Consider the following 21,624-nt stretch of genomic DNA (forward strand, 5'->3'; position numbering starts at 1 on the left):
AGAGAAAAATAAAGAGGGGTGCAGGAGAAGAGCATGTTGGGGTACACTACAGAACAACAAAGTTGTGTGAGTTAAGCAGAATAAGGCCTATGTGATCTTGGAGTTGTTGGAGTTATAGTAAACAAAACTGCTATAGTCAGACTCACCAGGGACTACAAATCCCAGCATGCATCCCTTGCTGCTCCTCTGAGCTGCAGTGATGTGGTCCAGGGTGGACCCTTCCAGCACCATGTAGACCTCTGCATCCTCTGGGATAGGATCTGATGTTTGCAGCACTGCATAGACCTTCACCTGCCCCTGAGAAACAGACATAACATGTTTTGGGAGGCTAAACACAGAGGTGCATTGAGGCAGCTATGTAGATACATGGGTGAGAACTTGAACCTGAGTTTGTATTTGAGACATTTGTGAGATTACCAGGTCATCATCAGTTCTATGCTGACATACCTTTGGCTGAATCAGATATGCACTGTTAACCTTCTGCAATAGAAAGTGCACAACAAGTCACTACGTTGGCAGTCGGCTAGTATGGCTTTTTCATTTCAAAATAGCGAGAGTGAATAAGTTGCATCAGTCACAAGAAACACCGACCTTGACATGTTGTTAGGACAAAACGTATAGGTAGTTAAGTATTTCCAAAAAATCATGTACTGATTTGGAGGTAAGTGCAGAGCGTATCTAATAGACGCCCCCCTCCGCCCTGTTGACTTTAATAAATTCTGACAAGGGAGCTCTGTGATCAAATTCTCTTCGATACAGCAGTGCATAATACAGATCAGACATGCTGAAGCACACACTGTTCCCATAATGCTCTAGAACAGAAGTCATCGCTTGCCGGGTTATTGAATATAACTGTCAAATAACGCAGGGCTGCAGGCTGGGGTATCGGATTCAGACTTTGACAGCCTTCCAAACTCTTACATCAATGGCTGTACTTAACAAGGGGAAGATGGAAAACCCCCTCTTGGACTCACCCTGAAAGGCAATAAAAATAGCCATGGACTGTTTTTTTATATCTCCCCTGGTTCTCTGCTGATGAGTTGGCATCATTTACCTTTGGCATTTTGGATCAGGACATGTTCTAATCTAAAGCTGCTAATTTTACTTGAAGCAGAGGTAATATCAGCAGTAAGAACGGTCACAGCCTGAATAGCACAGACTGCTTATTCGAGGAAAATGCAGAAAAAAAGAACCGATCGCAGCAAATTTGTGATGGTAGTTACAGGCCCTTTATGTTCTTAAATAGGGGGGCAAGTGGGAATGAGGGGGTGTCCTTTACGGGAACTGCACTTTGTCGCTAATCACAGGTTACCGTGGAAACTAGACGAGACCAGGGCAAGATGTCCCTCGTGCATAGGAAATGCGTTCATCTAATTTCACAGAGCCACTACTACGCACTTGTGATTTCTAAGTGTGGTTTTCGGGACCTTTGTAAAACACTGATCATTACTACCAGTGTGGTCCTCATATATCCCTCTAAATACAAACCTTTAAAGGGATATTTTTCAGCACTGAAAGGAACATCAAGTTTCCATTTCAGACCAAAGATTTTTGTAAAGATTATGACACTATAGCTGTTTTGTGGCACTGTTTTGTCACAAAGGACTAAGCAGCACAATATACTGATCTAGTCATACGTGGTGACTCAGTTTCCTTGTTACAGTGTCCTGCCAGCTTGTAATTCAAAATAGCTGGAAACACAGGGAGCAGACAGATGCAATGCTGCACTACTGCTGTAAACACATCAGAGCTACATTTCTGCCAGTTCTCTAACGTATGCTTTTAAAATTGTGACATACCTGTACATAACTGAAGGCCAACAACAAAACAGTAGTTACTAATGCAATGTAACCTGGAGGGCAAATGTATTGCCCTGCTCATGTAAATATTTGTGACAGTGGATGGCGAACACGGCAGCTAAACAGGTGTCCGGCAGTAATGTAAAACCATGAGGTCAATAACAGCATGACGCCAATGTTCCTGAACAACATGTCGGGGGGTGGGTGGGGGGATTAGTGAAACCTGAAAATAAATACATTATTTCCTGGTCTGGTATTACACTCAAAAACCTTCTGAAAGGGTTTGCTAAAGTGTCAGTGTTTTTCTATATGTGGTGTTGATACTGTATATATGTCTCATCCTTGTTGTTTTGATTTCTGTATTAGCAGTGTGATTTGTATTTTAATGTTTTTCCTGTCTGGGAACTGCAGATAACATTTGCTATGGAGGTGACTCTGCCACAACAGTTGTGATGGGCATGATCCCTCTTAAATAAAATAATAAAGAAAAGATAACATTTTCTATGGAGCACAGAGTATTGCATGATATATAATGTAAATGTCTTATTATAATATGCTGCACATACTAGACAAATAATGTTATAACAGTGTAAAGTTCTTCCAACCAAGGTGGCCACCCACTGTTCTGCCAGCAGTCTTTTAACTTCTTTTACGGGTGGATTCATTTTATTCTCTTCATTGGATCTGGATATTTCTTCCACTTCCTGGATTTGAAGATCCTTCAAAAATAATGATGTCGCAAAGCAAAACACATCCTTGAAGGCCTTTCGTGTGGGAAACTACACGTCGCACTCCCCTCCGTCTCTGGAGCGAAAGTTGTTTTTCAGGATCGTGAATGAATGCCCGCGATTCTCTCCCCATTCTGAGGGGACCCCGACAATGGGTGTTTAGTTTCTTCCTGTAATTAGTATCTGTAGAGGCTGCTAAAAACGAGATGGGTGGGTACAAATTATGACCGTAATTCAAGTCAGACAAAAAAAAAAAAAAAAGTCATTCACGCTGCCTGCAAATTGCTGCAGGCTGTCAGAAAGGCAATGAATTGGACATATAAAGAATTGTCATCTAACTGAAGGCACTGTGAAAAGGGAACTCACAGACATTGGGTTATTACCAGACTACGCCTCCCTGCTGTGACCGACACATGACCCCCGTGCACAGACTACAGTACTCCGGCCACTCAAGCTATCGCGGCAAATTGCTTTTCCTGTCAAACCTGAACTTGTTTTCCTATGAAAGATTGCAAGCTGTGCTCGGGGGAATCACACTAGTAGTGGACCGGACACTGGAATGGGGGGGGGGGGGGGGGGGGGGGGAGGCTGTGGGCTCAAATTCAAGGCCCGGCAATTTTCTGTACACAATGCAGACATAAATTTTACACAAAACATAGAATGCTCAGCTTTCCATGTCCTTTATAATATCATTCATAAGCCATAAATTCTTTATACTTCAGCATTCCTAAAGGGCAGATTCTTACAAAAAGCTTTGGAATTGATGCATGTTTTTTTATTTGTGAGTGAAGTGAATTATCAATATTTTAGCAATTAATTAAAATGTAAAGTTTTTAAACATTCACACCAATACTGTTCCTATCGGCACTGAGACAGCATAGCTCTCAGTTACTTCAAAAAGAAAAACAAGCCCTCCATTTTATAAATACGTTACTGCTATATTGATGTCAGAGAACAATGGGAAGGGAGCACAGAGTGATGCTTTTGGCTGGATTTTGGGGGGAAGCAGAGAGAAAAAGGCCACTGGTGGGGACAGACTAAACCACATGATTTCTATGGTTCTTCCATGAACAAAGCATACAATGTATGACGTGGTTGGGTGTGGATACAGGTATGGTGATTTCAGAGGGGAGCAAACAACTGAAATCAAATTTAATTTTCCCCCCTCACAATGAGGCTGGACTGTGTAGTAGTTACTAATTTTTTCCAGTCACCCCAGTTTAAACAAGGATGAAGTCTCGAGAATGCATTCCCCCAACCTAGAGAAGATGACAGCACAGATGCTGGTTTTAAAACAGCTTTACCAAAAGGGCATCCTCTTTCATGAGAGAAAATGGCCGCACTTTTGATGTTTATGAATATCCTGAAACACTATTGTTGCACGACCTTTAGCAGTTACCTCAGGGGGACTGAAGCAGACACTTTTGCATTCCCCACTGTGTTACCCACAGGTTGTATCATAGGAACCTGCTCTGGGCGCAACAGTTACACGATTCCCCATGAGGAAACGCATGCACAGAATGGCAAATGAAATTCTGGCTACCTGCAGTAGCTCATAACAAAAGGAGAAATGTATGACTAGATTTATGAGTTAATGAAACAGCCAAACTGATTCACAGTCACAAGCACTCATAGTACAGAATAGACCTCTTCCTTGTTCAATTTTTACATTAAAAAAGACTCAGACACTAATGGTAAAATCCTTGAAAATTGCGAGACATTAGTTCAGCAGAGCGTGTATCGTGTAGGCTATTACATGCAGTAGCACACCCCTGTGATTTCCTGTCACAGCCAGGAAGTGACACTGAGGGAATAGTCATAATAAACTGTTTCCTTGCTTAGTGATTAGCTGCAATTAGTCCAATACTTAGATCCAGCTTACAACATTGAACATTCAGTCAGCCAACACTGACTGTACGTAAAGGATAGGCAGTTGCTTTAAAAACAGCTGTATTCAGTTGCAGTTGTACTGACCCACACTTTAGAAACTGGAACTGTAACAGCAAAAACGGCATAAACTGCTTTCCATTTACCAAGACAGCATTATGGTTCAATCATATGGGATTTCTGAACCAAATGTATTAGCTGTTGGGCACACTACTTCTGTTGGCTTATTGCAGGATTCAAAAAGAATCAATACACTGTAAGACTTAGGCTACTTCTAGACAAAGGCACAAGAAGACACAAAATGGAGACTTGAACTGGTTTATTATTTCTGAGATTGGCACTAAAACCTTTTTTTATGTGTTTCAATAGCAAAATAGTAAAGAAACAACTGCGTCTTTATCCAGCTAAATTAGATTAAGGCACAGCGACGCGCAATTTATCATACACATGCTGTACCATTTAGAAACGATGTTAACGCCAAAGCCCTCTGCACATGCACAAACTCCCAGGAAACACAAGAAACAAGCAAACAAGTCATACAAAGTCACCCCAAGTCATAAAAAAAACTAATTAGGCTTAAGAGCCATTCGTACCTAGCAAAATATGCCAGTGCAGACACACACTATTAACCAGGTGACCATATCAACATGTTTCCACTCATTATAAATAATAAATCATTATAACAAACCAACCACATTTTTTTACTGACAATGATGTAGGTGTTCACTGGTGGCTCAACAAACCCCACAGAGTTAAAATGAAATCAGGCTACAGACGTGATTTAAGTAAGCAAAGAGATCAAAATCAGCAAGTCCAGCATTCTCCCCAATTTGGCCACAGATCATCTACTCGTCTTGTCTTCTTTGCTTCAAAGCATTCCTGCCATAAACCTCTTCTTCAGTTTTGGATTTATTTTAATGGTCACAATTACGAGACGCCATGATGGTTTTGTGGTTACATCAGCAAGCAATGTACTGTAACGTATCCTATATCATCCAGAACTGTGCTTGGGAATGTAAGGCAGTCCAGCTGGCATTCTTTCCATGCATAAGCAGCGTAACAATAGCTATCCCCGCGTGAACCCCCATAAATTCCTTTGTCAGATTACACACCACGTTCACGCCCAATCACCACCAATTAACACAACCTTGGTTGAGCTTGTTACATAACATGAGTTTAAAGGCAATGAATCCTCAAAGAAAAAAAAAACATCTCAGAGAAATATTTCATATACTCTTCGCCATGAATCCAGGGAACATACCAGACTGGGCTGTCCCCATATAATCTTCTAAAAAATGTAACCATGATAGCTAAATATTTAATAAAATAACATACATTCTTCTGGCACAAGACCACTTTAAATTTCAGATCCAAAGCCATGCAATTCTGCTACTGGAATACATTTTCAAAGAGTAAACATTTTAATCAGGTAAATGAGTTTCTGAATTGAAAGAACACTAAGTAACAACCCGGACGTAATATCCATAAACAATCCTGCAAAATTAGGCTTGATGAAGTACAGATTGAAACACTTAAACCTATTAAGAGTTGAACCCGTAAATCTTCAAAGGCTAATGGATTTTACTTGCTCATTATGCTGACAATATGTCCACTGTATTAGAAACAAAATGTACTTTGATTCGGTGAACAATTCAACATTGACAGTGTTCAATTTAATGCAAACAAGATATAGGCCTATGCGTTTTCATTTCATCAAAGTAACTCCTCATGAGGGCAGTTGAGGGGTTGGCTCTAGGTACTGCCAGTTAAGCTCTTACCACGACAATGAATGACACAGGAAAGTGACAACAGCATTAAATCCCAATGTATTCTAAAGGAGATAAACTGCAGTTCTTCTGACATAGCTTCTCTGCTATGGCATGGACAGATCACAGACAGGTCAAGCAACCCAATCTGCAATGCTATTACGGCCATTATTTTTTTTAATGGAAGCGACAGCATTTATCCAATCGGTTTATATAAAAACTGCAGAATGCTGTGCTCCCAGCCAGACGCTGACTGTGTGAGGCTCTCTCTGCCAGAGAAGCTCTGGATTCAAGCACACCTCCAGGCATTCCTCTCATTCTCATCCACAACCTGGCACATGGGCTCCCGAACCAGGTGATGCCCCACAGCCAGCCAACAGCGCCGGGACGGGGGGAGGGGGGGGGGTCAACACATTTCCAAACGCAGTCCCAGCAAACACTGCTCTGGCAAGCTATCAGACGGCTCGTGAGTTCTGCCCACTGGACCGCTTCTCAGGGCTCTCAAAAGCAGACTGCAGCCACATCTGTTTCAGAGACAAATGTGCACACGCCACTTGCCGTGAATTTTTTCGGTGGATTTTCTCCACTGCCAGCGAGTCACACGGAGATTATTTTAAGTCTAACTCTCTGTGACTATCCATAATAAATATTTGCATGCCAATGGTAGCACATTTACACAGAATGAATCCATTTACATGACATTGTGGCATTCAGCAGATGCTCTAACCCAGAGAAACTTTAAAAGGTTGCATTCTTTACATTCAATGCACTTATAAAAGATACTTAAGATATACTTATAAAAGGGATACAACAGTAATACCCAAGCTGGGAATCAAATCCACAACCTCTGAGCTAGTCTAGTTCCCTAACCATTGAACCCTATATACCAACCTACGTTGATTATGAACAAAAAATCTGTACTGCAGTGAAGACAAAAGAAAAAACCGGTAAATGGAAAAGGAGTTTATACAATGTGGTTCTTATAGAACAAAGACATGGCCCATTTCCATTAGTCATCTGGTTTTAAGAGGTAAGTGTTCGGGACAAGCAGGCAACAGGAGGCGAATGAGGTGCCTGAACACTACTACGGCCTGCCTCTCCCAAGAACTGGTTACACAGCAAAACAAAAGGGCCTATTAGGCCATGAAGCATTCTGTGAACGGTGCCAGTCAGACCACCCAAGAATTCACAGAGGTGCAGAAAAACCAAGCAGGGGGGGAAAAAATTGCCACAATTTCCACAAAACTAAAATAAATAAAATGATAAAACATTTCGGTCTCTCAACACCAAACCCCAGTTTCACAGCTGTTCCCACTCACAACAGGTTTCAACCTCGCATAAGCACACCTTTATAGCTCAAGGGCTCACCTCCATAAAGCCAACAAACAGCTAATTATTTGCTTGCCTTTCATGCCTCTACCCCCCCCCCCCCCAACTCCTCCCGCACGCCCCACCCCAGCACCCCGTGGACGCGCTAGAAAGCCTGTCTGAAGGCCAGGCCGTGAATACGCTTCATCGTCCAGAAATCAGGCAGAATCAGGTGTATTTCCCTGGCGACAGAGACACAATGCCCCACTGGTCTAGGGTTTCAGCTGTGACTCAATTAAGTGGGAGGCCTACGGGCCACTGGAGGGTAGGAGAGTGGTTACTTACATATAGAGGCACTTCTCGTCTGCTCAGCTCCATCTCCTCAGCATCTGCAAAAAAAAAAAAAAAAAACCATAGAGGAGCAGACTTGTTTAATCCACGTCCACCCTGCTGGGCTGGGTCTGTACAGAGTTTCTGAGAAACCCAATTGACCGATCATGATGAACGACGATTGATTTTTTTGAAGATATGATTAATTCTTCAAGACACGTAAATATGAAAACTACAAGATGTCGATTTCCGCTTCCACACAAACAATATTCAATAAATATTCCAGGGAAATATATAAGAATTTAGCAGAAATTTACAATGTATATGCTATGTGCATACATTTGCTATTCAGTGAAGCTATTCAGAGGTTGTCTGATTAAATATAAGAAAATATTTGCAAATATTAATCTTAAGTAATATTAGGGAGAAATTTGACAAACAAAGGATTATATTCAAAGGCATATTATTCCCAAATGATTGGCCTGGCTCACACTTTCCTTCAATATTTTCACTGCATTTTGTTTCACAGAAACAGACTCCCAACTGTTTCCTGATGAATGAACAGACTTGACTTTTCTCAAGCTAGGTATAGTAAATCTGTGGATAAAAGCACCAAAAGATTAAAGGCTACAGTGTAACCCAGTGATATATGTTACATAATCTGAAAAATGTTGTGTATTCTTAGTGTTAGTGCCAATGTCTTTTTCCCCGCACAGATTTGTATTATATATATATATATGTTGTCTGGTATGGAGCGCACTTTACAAGTACAGAGAGCTACGCCGCACTTCTTAACACCAGGTCTGGTGATGTCATCAGGACAAAGGCATACAGTCTGGCGGCGCTTTTCTGTAAACAAGCCCGCTGGTCCTGTCCCTGGCCGACATGACTTCCTGTGCGCCAGGACGGGTCCTGCACTGCCCGTCAGTCACTTCCTGACCAGGAACAGGCTACGCACAAAGATACATTAATTCAGAGGAGGAACCCACTCCCTAAAGTGCCTCTCATGGGCCTATATAATAAACATCATCCAATTTTCCTTTGACGTTATGTGGTATCCCCCTGCCACAAAAAGATTATTGAAACAATTGTTTTTTATCTTTGCCATTTAGCATACACTTACCCGGAGTAACTCATATAAACGACATTCAATACATATATTTTACTGAAGCAATTCAGGTCAGTCACCTTGCTTAAGGATACAACAAGAACATCACAGCTGAGAATCAAAGCTACAATCTTTCCATTAGGACACCAGTGTCCAATCTATTACAAAACACTGTCACTACTATAAAATAGCCTTAGCATACATTTTGGGAAACACATTTTTTTCTTTTACTTTGACAAAAACTGCCATCCATACCATTCTGCGTGGATGAACTCAGAAATTATACTGACTCACTACACTTGTGGCATCATCAGCACTGGGAGTGGTACAAGTGTTCTTTTGGGCACCATTGTCTTTGTTGTAGACATCTCAAAGATTTAAATGTAGAAGAAAATGAAACACCTGGAATGAAGACAATCCACAGATGTTGCCAAGAAAACTGTATGAATAAAACAAAAACTCAAAGGCATCTAAGGAAATGAAGCCATCCATCAATCCAAAAGGTTAGCAACATGTCAAACAGGAGGAATCTGAATGCAATTTGGAAAGGTATGCATGGCATGTCTTTTCTTTTGAGCAAGTACAAAGGTTATGACTGCCAGACAGTGAGTCAAAATGTTCTAATATCAATTAATTTAAAATATTTAGTGCGTGGCATTCCACGGCACCCAGCTTTTGGAACACCATTCACTCCCTGAATTCCATGCACTCCCTGTCCTTCCCATCATTTATTATTATTATTATTATTATTATTGCTATAAGTAGAATGGATAGGCTTCACCAATTGCTTTTCTTTCACAACACAGATGATTGGGAAGCACAGAGGCTCAATGATTAGTATGTCTAATGTTAGACCGCTCTTCACCACAGCGCTAAGGACAGGCTTAGTCTACCATGAGGCCATGGCTCCAGATTTTAGGCTAGGGAAGCTCTGCACTTCATCTCCCTCTTACACCTCAGCAAATCGTCGCGTGAGGAGAACCACGGATTTATACACACTTGTCGCACGAGACGGCCTAGCAGGGAAATTCTGAACTTAAATCCTCTCATCTTTGTTTGGAATCGGCTACCTTTGTTTAGCATAACTTTAGTCTTCAGAAAGAAAGAGCTGTATCCTTAATGTTCTGTCTGTAGTCATGCCATGGCATTACAGAGAGAGAACGTTAAGACTAACAGAGCCTTAGCAGCTCTCCGGGCATTAGTGGGGAAAATCAGTCGGTCTATACACTTTGTGAGATAACTTACTTCCCTTTAAACACAACATCACTATTCACTGCTTACTTTGGTGATGTCGTGACACCCATCAGCGACTATTTCAAAGGATAAATGTAACCAATCTGGAGGCAGTCGTTGTGATGCTTTTATCACAAGAGATTTTTTTAAACTTCCCACCGCAGAATAATGTAGCATGAAAATATTATAGGACAGCCTTTCTTTTAGCGATGTTTTTTCTATATATAGTTTCGATGCACATAATCTGACACTTACTCAACACAGAATTCACCCTAAATTCAACCAAACAGTAACAGACTTCTGGACAAAGAACCAGAACGGCATTTAGATGCCTCTTGAGGTCAACAATGCTGATGATAAATTTTGATCAGCTGACATGGTCCATTGTTTGCAAAATATGGTCAATACATGTTTGGCAATCGACAAACAAACAAATAAATATGTTTCCCAGGTCCATGGTTCAATTAATGCGTCAATAACTGGTTGCGTCGGGGACTTATGCGCGTAAACAAAATACACAAACCCAAAAGAGGATCAAGCTTCTAGACTAAAATACACTTCACGTTCTGAACCGCTGCTGATAATTGCCACCCAGTGAGGACCGTTTTCGCCTACGTAGCCTACGAAACCAGTAATTTTAACGCTAGTTGACATCCAACACAAACTTAGCATTGTAATGGATAACATTTATTTTTTTTTAAAACGCTGATAAAGGTGACGTGGTAAAATGTGCAGTTGTGATCAAGTGCTACATTCAGAATATCGCTTCAAGATTCATCTCGCAAAGTTATTGAAAAGCATATAAAGAAGTCGCACAGAACTCTTTCTGTCGGCTACAATAAAAATGCACATTACCTCAATTCACACGCCCGCCTGTTGAGTTGGTCTATGCCGCCGACTGGCAATTATAACTTCCACATCACAGCACTTTATGCAGTTGAAATTAATGACATTATTCATCAATGTAGAGCGAAAATATCAGTGGTAGTAGATAATGAAATTATATCCACAAAATGCGTTTCAGTTCGTGTGAGATTCTGGTACGCTCCGAGGAAGTCAAACATAACCCATTATACACTGAAAGCGCCCGTGAGACCACCAGCCGATCTTGCCCTGGCTTGATGTAACTGCACGAAGCGAGCCAGTCCATTGGCAGCAGGCTGTTGGCGGGTCACATGGAGAGCCGCACAATAACAGCGTCACATGTTAGCATAGAAACCTGGCAGAAACCTCACTTCGGGATGAAAGATGACAGCAGGAGGTTAACCCCCTCTACAGGTGTGCATCGGAAGAATGAAAAGCGAGTTATGACATAATAATGATAATAATAATAATAAGGTACTGTCTTCCAACTGTTTAGATTTTGTGAAATAAACAATAGGCCAACGTTAAAAATGATAAAAACCAAACTCGAATGGGAAAGTAGGCTACCATACATAAGCTACTTGATGTAAATATTCATATGAAAATTCATACGATAAAAGGTCCGTTTTCATAACGCTTCAGCGTAGCTACAGAAGGTACAGTTGTGCAGAAGTATAAGTACAAATCCTCTCCAGTATTTTGTTCCACCCACCTGGATTTGCTTATAAGCACAATTTCATCCAGGAGGAAGAACTCATGAGTGAAATTACATTACATTACAGGCATTTAGCAGACGCTCTTATCCAGAGCGACTTACACAACATAGCATTTTACATTGTATCCATTTATACAGCTGGATATATACTGAAGCAATTACGGTTAAGTACCTTGCTCAAGGGTACAACGGCAGTGTCCTTACCCGGGAATCTAACCTGCAACCTTTCGGTTACAAGCCCAGTTCCTTACCCACTGTGCTACACTACGAAATCAGTCGTTCAGGGGTGAAAAAAAACAAATGGCATTTTATGACCCCTGGACTTTCCACCTCTGTCCATAGTAAGCTTAGGATCAGTCCAAGGGTGGGCTGGCACACGAGTGCACATAGAGTGGATTCATGGAAGAATAGACAAACACAGGAAGTACAATTACTGAAAACAGCTCACACAGCAGGGTGACACCATGGGGGATTTTACAGGGAGAACTGTCTTGTCTTAGAACATGATTATTGTTTAAATTTTATTCAGGGCAGTTTTTTCTCCAAGTTAATTTCAAATCTCAGCTGATGAATTATCCTCTAATATACATAAACAAACATGTACATCTGCGTAATGGAATAACATGACCTTTTGCAGAGCACCAAAGACATCACCCACATCAAAGTGAACAACTTTTTACTGTCATGTTAGTGTCATAAATCTTCTGCTTGCCTGAAGACATCCCCTGTGTAAGGCGGAGCTACGATGCACCTGTGATACCCACAATGCTTTGAATGCAAATGGCCCATTAGACTTCAGAGGTCACGTTCTGTGTCTATTACACATAATTAGTAATATCAGATAACAAACCGAATAGAATAGCAGGAACAAAAGCTGTCAGTCTTGTTCTAGCATCGTGGGAAAATACATGACTATCAGCAATGAGCTCATTTAAAGTGTGCCCTGTCCAGTTTACTTAAATTACCATGTCCATTATTTACCTTTAAACGTCATAGTGCTTTACAATTTGTCGATGTCCTCCATGTGCTATATACTGGTAATATAATGAGCCTTATAAGTATGAACAACTAACTTCTTCCTAGCAGCTTAAAGTATGGCATGGTTATGCCACGATGCAACTTAAGTCTTTCACAAGAGCTTCATAAACCAAATTCATTTATATTGGTTTGGGTATTAAGTTTGAGTATTTAAGCATACATCATATTGCTGGATTTTCCATATGGGATATCATTGGTTCAGGTCTATGGGAAATTGATACTCTGAGGTTTGCACATATTCTGAACGGGCACGTACCTGCCTTATCTGAGGTTTACCTTTCTTTTTGTGGGAGAACCACCACCTTGCTCCGATTGTGAAAAGAATGATTGATACCCTGACAAGAGGACAAAAGGGGAGGGGGACAGCTTTCAATATGGGAATACCTAAATGGCCTCGACAACCTTTCTTTTAACAATACCCTACATAATGTACAAGGCTTGGTTATACCTCTTGCAGTTAAATGCAGCTCATTCACACAGAAGGTATTATTATGATGCTTCTAAGCATGAGCATGATTCATAATGTTGAGATTTTTGGGCTCTGCACATGCTCAGTGGCTTGGATTTTCCCTACCGAACATGCAACAGCTGTGGCACTTTCATCTACATGGAAAGTAACACAAAACATATGGCAATACTGGATGCTGGACACAAGCCAAGCGACTGGCGAAGGTGCAGTTTGTGAACTGCACAAACGCATGGCTTTAATGGTCCAGGTTTTTGTGTGGGTTTGTTCATTTCAAGCCCCAGGGAGTTTCATTTAAAATTCCCATCCCAATCACAGCACTTTTCTCCAGGGACAAAGTATGGTGGACATGAATAGACAGCATGCTGGAAACCAAAAGTAACAGCACACAGTCTTTTTGAATACATTCTCAAACTACAAGCAGTGCTTGAGCCAGCAGGCGTATACACCGACATGGCACACAACAAAGCTTGGTCATTCAAACAGAAGTTCTCATATTTCCACAAACAACCAATTATCATTAGTATTAATGACAATACCGAGGCACACACCTTTCCTAGAAATAGGGATGCATTAACATAGGTATTCCCTTATCACAAAGCCACAACTTTCAAAAATGTATATATGAATAATATTACTCAAATAAATTTCAATTCAACCACACCCAAGGTAGCCCCTCAACAGAGTTTTAACTCATTTCTGGTAACAGCATGGCACTACAGTGCCACCCTGTGTGCAATATGAGTGTTAAAGACAAAAACACCAAAGCAAGACACTGAGAACAATCTTAGAAAAGTTTACTGCGCAGGTAAAATTTATGAAACATGAACTTTTATCATAATTACCAGCTGCCTTACAGCACTATGTGGACATTCATTATTCACTGTTGATGTTTAAAAAGCCTACTCTTAGATGAAAATGTATTTAAACATATCAAACGTGTTCAAATGCAAGAATTTGAGAAGATCAAACTTGGACTACCGTTGGTATATGTAGAATTCAAATATTGAACAAGCATTGCAGCAAAACCTTTTTTTAACAACATTTCATTCACGTTCCTGTTCTATTTCTTAGACAAAAAAAGGGAATTTCTGTAGTTTTCAACACATTCTTTACACATGTTAGCATATAAGGACATCTCTTCCATAGCGCCTTTCACATAAAGAGTACAGAATTTCATACTGTAGCCATTTTCTTAAACCTGCAAGTGCAAAGTGTCCAGCTGCAGTGTGAATATGGAAATGGTGAGCCACCGTTCCTGATCACCTGACCGCACTTTTTTTTTGGCAGTAATCTGGAAAAGTCACATGTGTCTGGGAGATTCTGCTTTAACTGTACACTGGTTCCTTGCTGAGATTCCAGGAGTGGAGTGCCGGCTGACACCAATTCCCATGATGCAGTTGGTCTGAAGGGGTCAAGAAGCCTGCAGGCTCGGGCCCTGCTCCCCAGTCGCTGCCACCCCATTGGCTCTGCTCTCTTGGGTGGCCACCTCCTTCTTGGTTGTCATGGTGGCAAAGAGGGTGTCCAGCATGCCCAGCACCTCAACCAGCTCCTGCTCGAGGTCGATTTCCTTCTCGATCAGCTCCTGCAGCCTCACGATCTGCTTGTCCACCACCGCCGACCGTCCCACCACCTGCACATAGATGTCTGGCCACACAAACACACAGCATTAAAGGCTAAATTAGCATAATGAATCCATAACTGTGTCCAACCTCATCTTCAAGACATTAGCGGATCCAAACCTGCACCTAGGCATAACTAAACGAGTAGGAAAAGACCGATTGTGGACCTTAATAAACACCTTACACTACACAACTTCATAAATAATGCTTCATCAGATATCTGGAGCGTGACACAGGTATGATTCTGTATCACATCCTACTTGTCCATATTTGGTTGTGGGATTTTAAACCTTTGCATTTAAAGTCTTGGTCTTCATTCTTGTCTTTTATTGGCTATTGTTTTTTTTTTCTTCTTCTCATATTTGCTATATGCGTGGCAAATTTTCATGACAAAGTGACACAGATAGGCACAATATCCATGCAGAACAAATTCACAATCTATACTCACCCAAAATCATCTCAGCAACATTCAGCAAAACTGGAGCAAATCTGGGATCTACAATATGGCTGAAAACAGAATAAAATTCACACATTGGCACAAAGGTTTTCAGTTGCTTGCCATATATATATAATATACATCGAGTAATACGCACTCTTTGCGGAGCACTTTAATTAGATGAAAATTAAAGAATTGTGGTATGGCTGCTGATAAACGGAAGAGCTGATGCTGAAGAAAAGGCCCATGGGATAGTGTGCTACAATGCTGACGCCACAAGCTTTCCCCAAAGAGGGGTCGAACCCCAGCACGATGGCAGAGGAGTTGCGCCCCAGCCCAACCGCACAAGGGTCTCGCCGTTACCCGATGAGGAAGCTGAGCAGGACAGACAGGCTCTTCTCGTCCCGCCCGGCGAGGGCGTTCTTCAGGGTTCCCCTGCGGTTCAGCTCGTGCATCACCGCCACGGTGACCTCGGGGGTCTTCGATCGAATCCGGGGCTGCGAGACAGGAGGGACACGTCTGAATATGCGAGGCAAGAGCTTAAACCTCAAAGCTTACGCACATTCGATGCATTATAAAAGTTTTTAGACTGCCGAGTATTACAGTATTACATTACTCACAAAACATCTTAAGTCCCACAGACACCGAGAAATCGATGAAAAATGTTGTGCGAGTAAGGAAAAACAGCACTAGCTAAAAGAAGCAATCCTGTACTTAAACTAAGGGTGAAGTGGCTAACCACACTGATCAAAATTCACTGGATTATATTACTTGGGATGTAGACCAGGGTCAATCTGGTCTACAGTTTCCCAGGGGTTAGAGAAGAAATTCACTGAACACTACCCAACAAATCTTGAAACAAAACCAAAAATGCATTAAAAGCACTGAAATACGGGTTTCGCTGCAATCTAGAATGTAAAAGGAACAAGCTATGGAGCCAAATACTTTGGCTCATGGAACAGGTCCAGGTTTTCCCCATAACTCTAATGCTGGGATGCCTGGCACAGAAGTCCTTTAAAACAGGAGTACCTCTGTCTGGACCCTGGCTGAAGACCACCCAAACGAGAATGATTTGCAAACCATAAAGACCATCATAGCAGCCCAGTGACTTTCTGCTACCACTGTTTTCAGTTTTTGCCTCTCGTGCCTGGAGCAATGCCTACTTAGGGCACTGAAGGGACAACTGCACCCTGAAATGGTTGCTCTTGTTCAGTCTTGACCACTGATCTCCTTGTGTTACCACAGAAAATAGCAAGACTCACCTCCAGGACTGTGTCCAGGGCTTTAGAGACCTGGAACCTCTTCAGCTGCTTGTCATACTGTTGCAGGTGCATTCTGACTGGTTTGCTGACCAAGAAGTCCTCCTAGATGCAGAAGAAATCAAGCAGGCATATTTTCACATTACAACATTTAAACTATTGAATATTAATTCCGCATTCGATTAGCAGGTACTGACATTTGCAGGCTTCAAATGAGAAAAAAAAAATAGAATGCTTCCCAGTGTGGGCAACTCAAAAGTAAAATTCTCTGCTATGTTTCTCTGCACAACAATACATTTCACCAGGAAGCATTTAAGCATTTCCCCTTATCGATCAAATGTAAAACAAGATGTACCAAAAAAGACGTGTTTATCGGCCCACCTGTTTTGGTGCGTAGTTTCGCCCTTTGACGAAGACGCGGTATGTGGGCCTCCTCCTCTTCGCACCCCCAGCCTCCGGCTTCTCCTCCGGGGACTTCCTGTGCTTCACGCTCAGGACTCCGTTCGCCATGCCGACCACCACGGCTGCGTCATCGGGCTGAACACATACACACGGAACTGTGACCGACTGACCAACCAAGCTGCATGGTCGCTGCACGAGCCAGTTTGAAGCAGATGTACAGAAACGCGCAGAATCTGGACGTAAACGGCGCTTACTTACCGCCAGCGCAACGCTCAGGATGGAGGCAGCATAGTCGAAGTTGTGCACCACCTTGTAGGTTGCCGTGTTGTAGACTTTCACATGTCTTGAGGGGGAAAAACATACATATGAATCAACGGCCTTAAACTATTCATAGCAATGCTTGAATATCTACCGTTCTGTTCAGTACACAATCTTGTTTACAAAATCAAGTACTTCCCAAAACACACCCACCCCAATAGCCACAAAGAGAGCCCATTATATATTCCCTTGCCTCTATACCTGAAAGCAAACAATAGTTTAAACATTCTGTGATTTGCTCCAAAGCATGCAGACTCCATAAGTCCCCAGGCTCCCCACTCACCTGTCCAGAGAGCCTGACAGCAGTCTCTGACCGGAGCTGCTCAGGCACAGGCAGGTGACCGTTTTGTGATGGTTCTTCAGGGACACCAGGGCCTGGCCCCCTTTGAGCAGGTCCCACACCTTTATATAGCGCCCCCCTACGAGAGGACCACGCAACCGTGAGGACCTGGAAACTACCCCTGCTCTGCTGCTTGCATATCACCGTTTACAAAGGCTAATAATATCACCATGACGAAAGAGTTGATCTGTTGCAGTGCGTATACATTTTCAAGAGAGATTGGGTCAACTGACATCAACTACATTAAATAATTTATCTGCTTAGCAGGCAAGACAAACCACAGGCAACTTGCTTTGCATCTCTCATTTTGTTGTATGCATTTCAAACAGGTACACAGTACACAAACATTCACTAAACAGCAGTCCATGTGGCTTACATAAAAGCAGTCTCTCACCCAGGGTTTGAAAACACAACATCCTGGTTCAAAGGAGAGCTCCCTAAACACAACACCACACTACTGCACCCTGATCAGGCTTACAGATAGGCACTTATTCATTGCAGTACACTCGTAATTTCATAACCCGCTGATGATACATTTAGCAGAGTCTGTAACGGACGGCATTAGGCCGTATCTGGCCAGTTGATGGTCGTCTGAGGTCATAAAGCGTGAGCCGTCCCACATTTACCTGCCGACACCAGGAGGCCCTCGGAAGGAAAAAGCAGGACGCTCTCGACGGGCTGGCTGTGATCCATGCTCATCACACTTCTGTCCGTCCGCGCGTCAAACACCTTCACCGTGTGGTCATAGGAGCCTGTGGGGGCAGAGCAGATACCACTGAATGAATGCACAATACGGCCGGGCTAAATAAACAATACAGAATAAAAGCACATGTGTTTGTTCAGAGATGTCTGGACTAGTCATGATTAACCTGGTTAAAACAAAGAAATTCCTGCAGATCTACATTAGGGATGTACATAACTCAAAATAAAAGAGTAATACATTCCAACGGAATACTCTATGGTCATTAAATCAACCACATAAATGTAGTGACACGGCATGATACAATTATTACAAATAATAAAAATAAGGGACCACACTATTTTAATTAGAAGCTTTTTTCCATATGGGTTACAAACGGCTGTGGATGTATCTGGGAATCCTCACAGAAGCAGACAGTAATTTAATTAATTTTACTATATCTGTATTTATTAGTGTAAGTTCTCCTATACTTCTCCTGAGTAACTATAGACGTACTGCTCACCTGTGACAAAGAGGTCTGGGTTCAATTTGCTTGTTGTGCCACACCGCACATAGTCAGTGTGCTCGCTGTAGGAGGCCAGCTCGACTGAATTTGGGATGTCCCACAGCCGACACGTGTAGTCATCCGACCCAGATATTATCCGGAACCGATCGGAGGTAAAGTCTGTAAAATGTACTGCCCTGAAAGAGGAAAATGTACAGACATTCAGTAAGTAATTAAATTAGCCTGTTAAGAGATTGAAGGAGAAAAAACCTTACCAAATGCTATCATGGTTTGAAGCGGATATGCCTTAAACTACAAAGGCTTCCAAAAATAACCGCCTTTCATAATTATAAGGCCACTCCAAATACATAAAAGTCTGCAAAAGCAGGAGTTAAACAAATTCATATTCCACAGATATAACCTCCTATAAAACACGCAAACTCCCCACAGAAAGGCCCAGGCCGGGATTTGAACTCAGGTGCTGTGAGGCAACAGAGCTACCCACTGCACCACCGTGCCACCCTCATATACACTTACGTACCAGCTATACCAGTTGTTCTGTATAAGAGCTGCTGAATGAATACAATGTAATGTAAAGTAATGACAGGAATCCTACTTGGAGTGCCCGCGAAGCATCCGGAGGGCCACCCTGCCGCTGACGTCAAACAGCCTGACGACGCAGTCCTCGCTGCCCGCCACCAGGAGCTTCCCGTCGGACCGGAACCTGCCGCTGTAGGCCGTGTCTTTGAAGCGCGTGAAGGTTTTCACGGGCTCCTGCGAATAGGGCCCATATATGTGGATCTGAAAAGACAAAACGCACACATTAGTACACAAAATCTTACAACCAACTATCTGTCGCTATGACCCTAAATGTGTTCATTAAATACCAATAACAAATCTCTGAATGGGGACAAATGAGTTCATCAGGGATAGCAAACTGTTGGGCAATTAGGAGTGCCATATTTTGGAAACATACCCTTGTTGAAGCAGTGACTGCATAATTGTATGGGGAAAGAGGAGAAAAGTCTATTGTAGATACTGCTCCAAATTCCTTGATCTGGATGGGAGTCTGCAAAACAATTAACACACACACACACACAAATGGGTTAATGAGACCCTTTCCAAAGACAGAGCTTTGGAGGCTAATAAAATAGGCAGCATGACCAAACTAAAAATATATATAAGCCAAGAGAAATCAATTACTCCAGATAACCAAGGCAAAAAATGCTTTACAAGCCTGAGAACCAAAAAGTCATCCCCAGCACCTCAAAGCCTCATTTTAGTCATATCATCTGATTAGCCAGATTATACACAAACAATCACAATGCTGAGAAACTTCCTTAACAGTCATCATTAAATGTTTTATTCACATTGAATTCATCATTTGTGATAATGCTTCAAGAAAATAGTACTGAATCCAAGACTTCTAATTGTTTATATAAATTTTTTTTTGCTAAAGTGAGTGGACTGCACAGGGAATTCATGCTACAACACAAATGAAAGTCATCTCTTCATATACCTTATAATTCTTCCAGTATAATGTGTCTTGTGTGACTTTCTCCCCAAGCTTGGGATAGGCTGGAATCCGTGTGGGTTTGAAAGAAGCCATCCCAGTCTTTCAGTCTAGCTCTGTTGCCCCCTGAATAGAAGAAACAGCAAGATGCAGTTAAAGCAAGATTCATGCACATTTTCTCTCTCTCGCACACACATAAACTTAATCTCACTAACGTTATCTCTCACCAAAACAATAGTTTTAGTGTTTCTTAAACAGTTTTAAAAACATTTTTGGATTGTTTGGAACAGCTGGGCTTTCGTAATACGACCTTAACTTGTAAATGCATCTATAATGTCATCTATACGTCTTGTAAGCAGCTTTCCAGCTATATACTGTAGCTACATAGCGTGTCGGTATTGACATAATGCCATAGGTCCTCGATATACGTTACCAAACTAGTAGCCAGCTGGTCCAAACAACAAGCTTTCTAAACCACATTCGCTTCAGAGAACTGATGTAAATCATTTGGCAAACTAGACACTTGCATTGTCTACTTTAATTATCCTTATATCGCGGTTATAAGCATGAAGTACACCCTCTGTATTTGCCGCTGACTGTTAGCCTAGCGTGCGCACTAAAGGACATGTGGCGCGTTTAGACAGAGGAAAAATAGCACTTCAACTTTTAATAAATGTTAAGCTAATTGACGCATCTAGAATCTATTTCGACAGTATAAAGCCAAAACCACGAATAAAGGCATTAATTGAAAAATTACATATTTGTTTCACACATTGCTAAATTTCTGGCTATGCAGCCAATTGCGTTCTAATAATTCCAGCGTGTTCACGTCGCTAACTTTAGCACATGCTAGCGAACCGGCGAATATGCTGCTGGTGAAGACAGGGCCTTTATAATCAATACTTACTTCTGCAGATGGTAATATCCAAATCGCGGCAACTTTTTTATTTAAAGAATATTGTGAAGTACTATTGCTAGTTTAAATGAAAATGTAACTCAAAATCAACTGAAGTCACGTATGCTCAATGGAGGCAGCCATGTTTTTCAGTCACCCCGCTTCCGCTTGCAAATAGCTTTATTGCTCATACTGCAAGCTGACAGATTTTTAGCCTGTATCGAAACGCGAACATTTATAATAACTATAATAAACTACAACCCAGTCAACTCATCAAATTTTGAATACATATTATTGGACAGACCAGCATCATTAGATGCCACTGAAGATCATGACATATTACATGGGTATAGTTGGCCCTGTTAAACTATTGTACTATAGTGTCATTTTGCATAATACTTCACATATCAAGC

At 41.7% G+C, this 21,624-nt stretch overlaps 2 protein-coding genes across 5 annotated transcripts in view; both read right to left on the reverse strand.

Annotated features, from left to right (window-relative positions):
• LOC118206642 (rho guanine nucleotide exchange factor 28-like) overlaps nucleotides 1–11,300 on the reverse strand; it is a 61,887-nt gene extending 50,587 nt beyond the window's left edge. For both annotated transcript variants that reach the window (XM_035379559.1, XM_035379558.1), the window contains exons 1-3: nucleotides 11,015–11,300; nucleotides 7,834–7,877; nucleotides 147–297 (exon numbers count right to left, since the gene is read on the reverse strand). In XM_035379559.1, the coding sequence (XP_035235450.1) occupies nucleotides 147–297; nucleotides 7,834–7,866 (184 nt within the window). In that variant the 5' untranslated portion in view covers nucleotides 7,867–7,877; nucleotides 11,015–11,300. The remainder of the gene's footprint in view (nucleotides 1–146; nucleotides 298–7,833; nucleotides 7,878–11,014) is intronic.
• Nucleotides 11,301–14,022: 2,722 nt separating this feature from the next.
• utp15 (UTP15 small subunit processome component) lies at nucleotides 14,023–21,386 on the reverse strand. 3 transcript variants are annotated; one of them, XM_035435734.1, is made up of 13 exons: nucleotides 21,224–21,386; nucleotides 20,323–20,442; nucleotides 19,780–19,872; nucleotides 19,420–19,604; nucleotides 18,822–19,000; nucleotides 18,246–18,371; nucleotides 17,563–17,698; nucleotides 17,220–17,304; nucleotides 16,941–17,096; nucleotides 16,563–16,664; nucleotides 15,664–15,797; nucleotides 15,313–15,371; nucleotides 14,023–14,889 (listed from the first exon to the last, which is right to left on the reverse strand). In XM_035435734.1, the coding sequence occupies exons 2-13, from the start codon at nucleotides 20,410–20,412 to the stop codon at nucleotides 14,657–14,659; spliced, it is 1,578 nt and encodes a 525-aa protein (XP_035291625.1). In that variant the 5' UTR covers nucleotides 20,413–20,442; nucleotides 21,224–21,386; the 3' UTR covers nucleotides 14,023–14,656. The 3 variants fall into 3 exon arrangements, with proteins under 3 accessions (XP_035291625.1, XP_035291626.1, XP_035291627.1); XM_035435735.1 differs by lacking the exon at nucleotides 21,224–21,386 and adding an exon at nucleotides 21,074–21,158; XM_035435736.1 differs by lacking the exon at nucleotides 21,224–21,386 and adding an exon at nucleotides 20,844–20,921.
• Between the last annotated feature and the right edge of the window lie 238 nt (nucleotides 21,387–21,624).

This window comes from Anguilla anguilla, chromosome 10 (genome assembly GCF_013347855.1).
Source record: "Anguilla anguilla isolate fAngAng1 chromosome 10, fAngAng1.pri, whole genome shotgun sequence".
In the NCBI taxonomy this organism is placed as follows: Eukaryota; Metazoa; Chordata; class Actinopteri; order Anguilliformes; family Anguillidae; genus Anguilla; species Anguilla anguilla.

What these genes read in the sequence shown, in the direction of transcription:
- utp15 (XM_035435734.1), bottom strand. Translation starts at nt 20,412, where the DNA reads ATGGCTTCTTTCAAACCCACACGGATTCCAGCCTATCCCAAGCTTGGG. An exon ending in ATGCTTCGCGGGCACTCCAA is followed by an intron (nt 19,001 to 19,419) that starts GTAGGATTCCTG and finishes TTCCTCTTTCAG; the next exon opens with GGCAGTACATTTTACAGACT. An exon ending in TCCTGAGCGTTGCGCTGGCG is followed by an intron (nt 17,097 to 17,219) that starts GTAAGTAAGCGC and finishes GTATGTGTTCAG; the next exon opens with CCCGATGACGCAGCCGTGGT.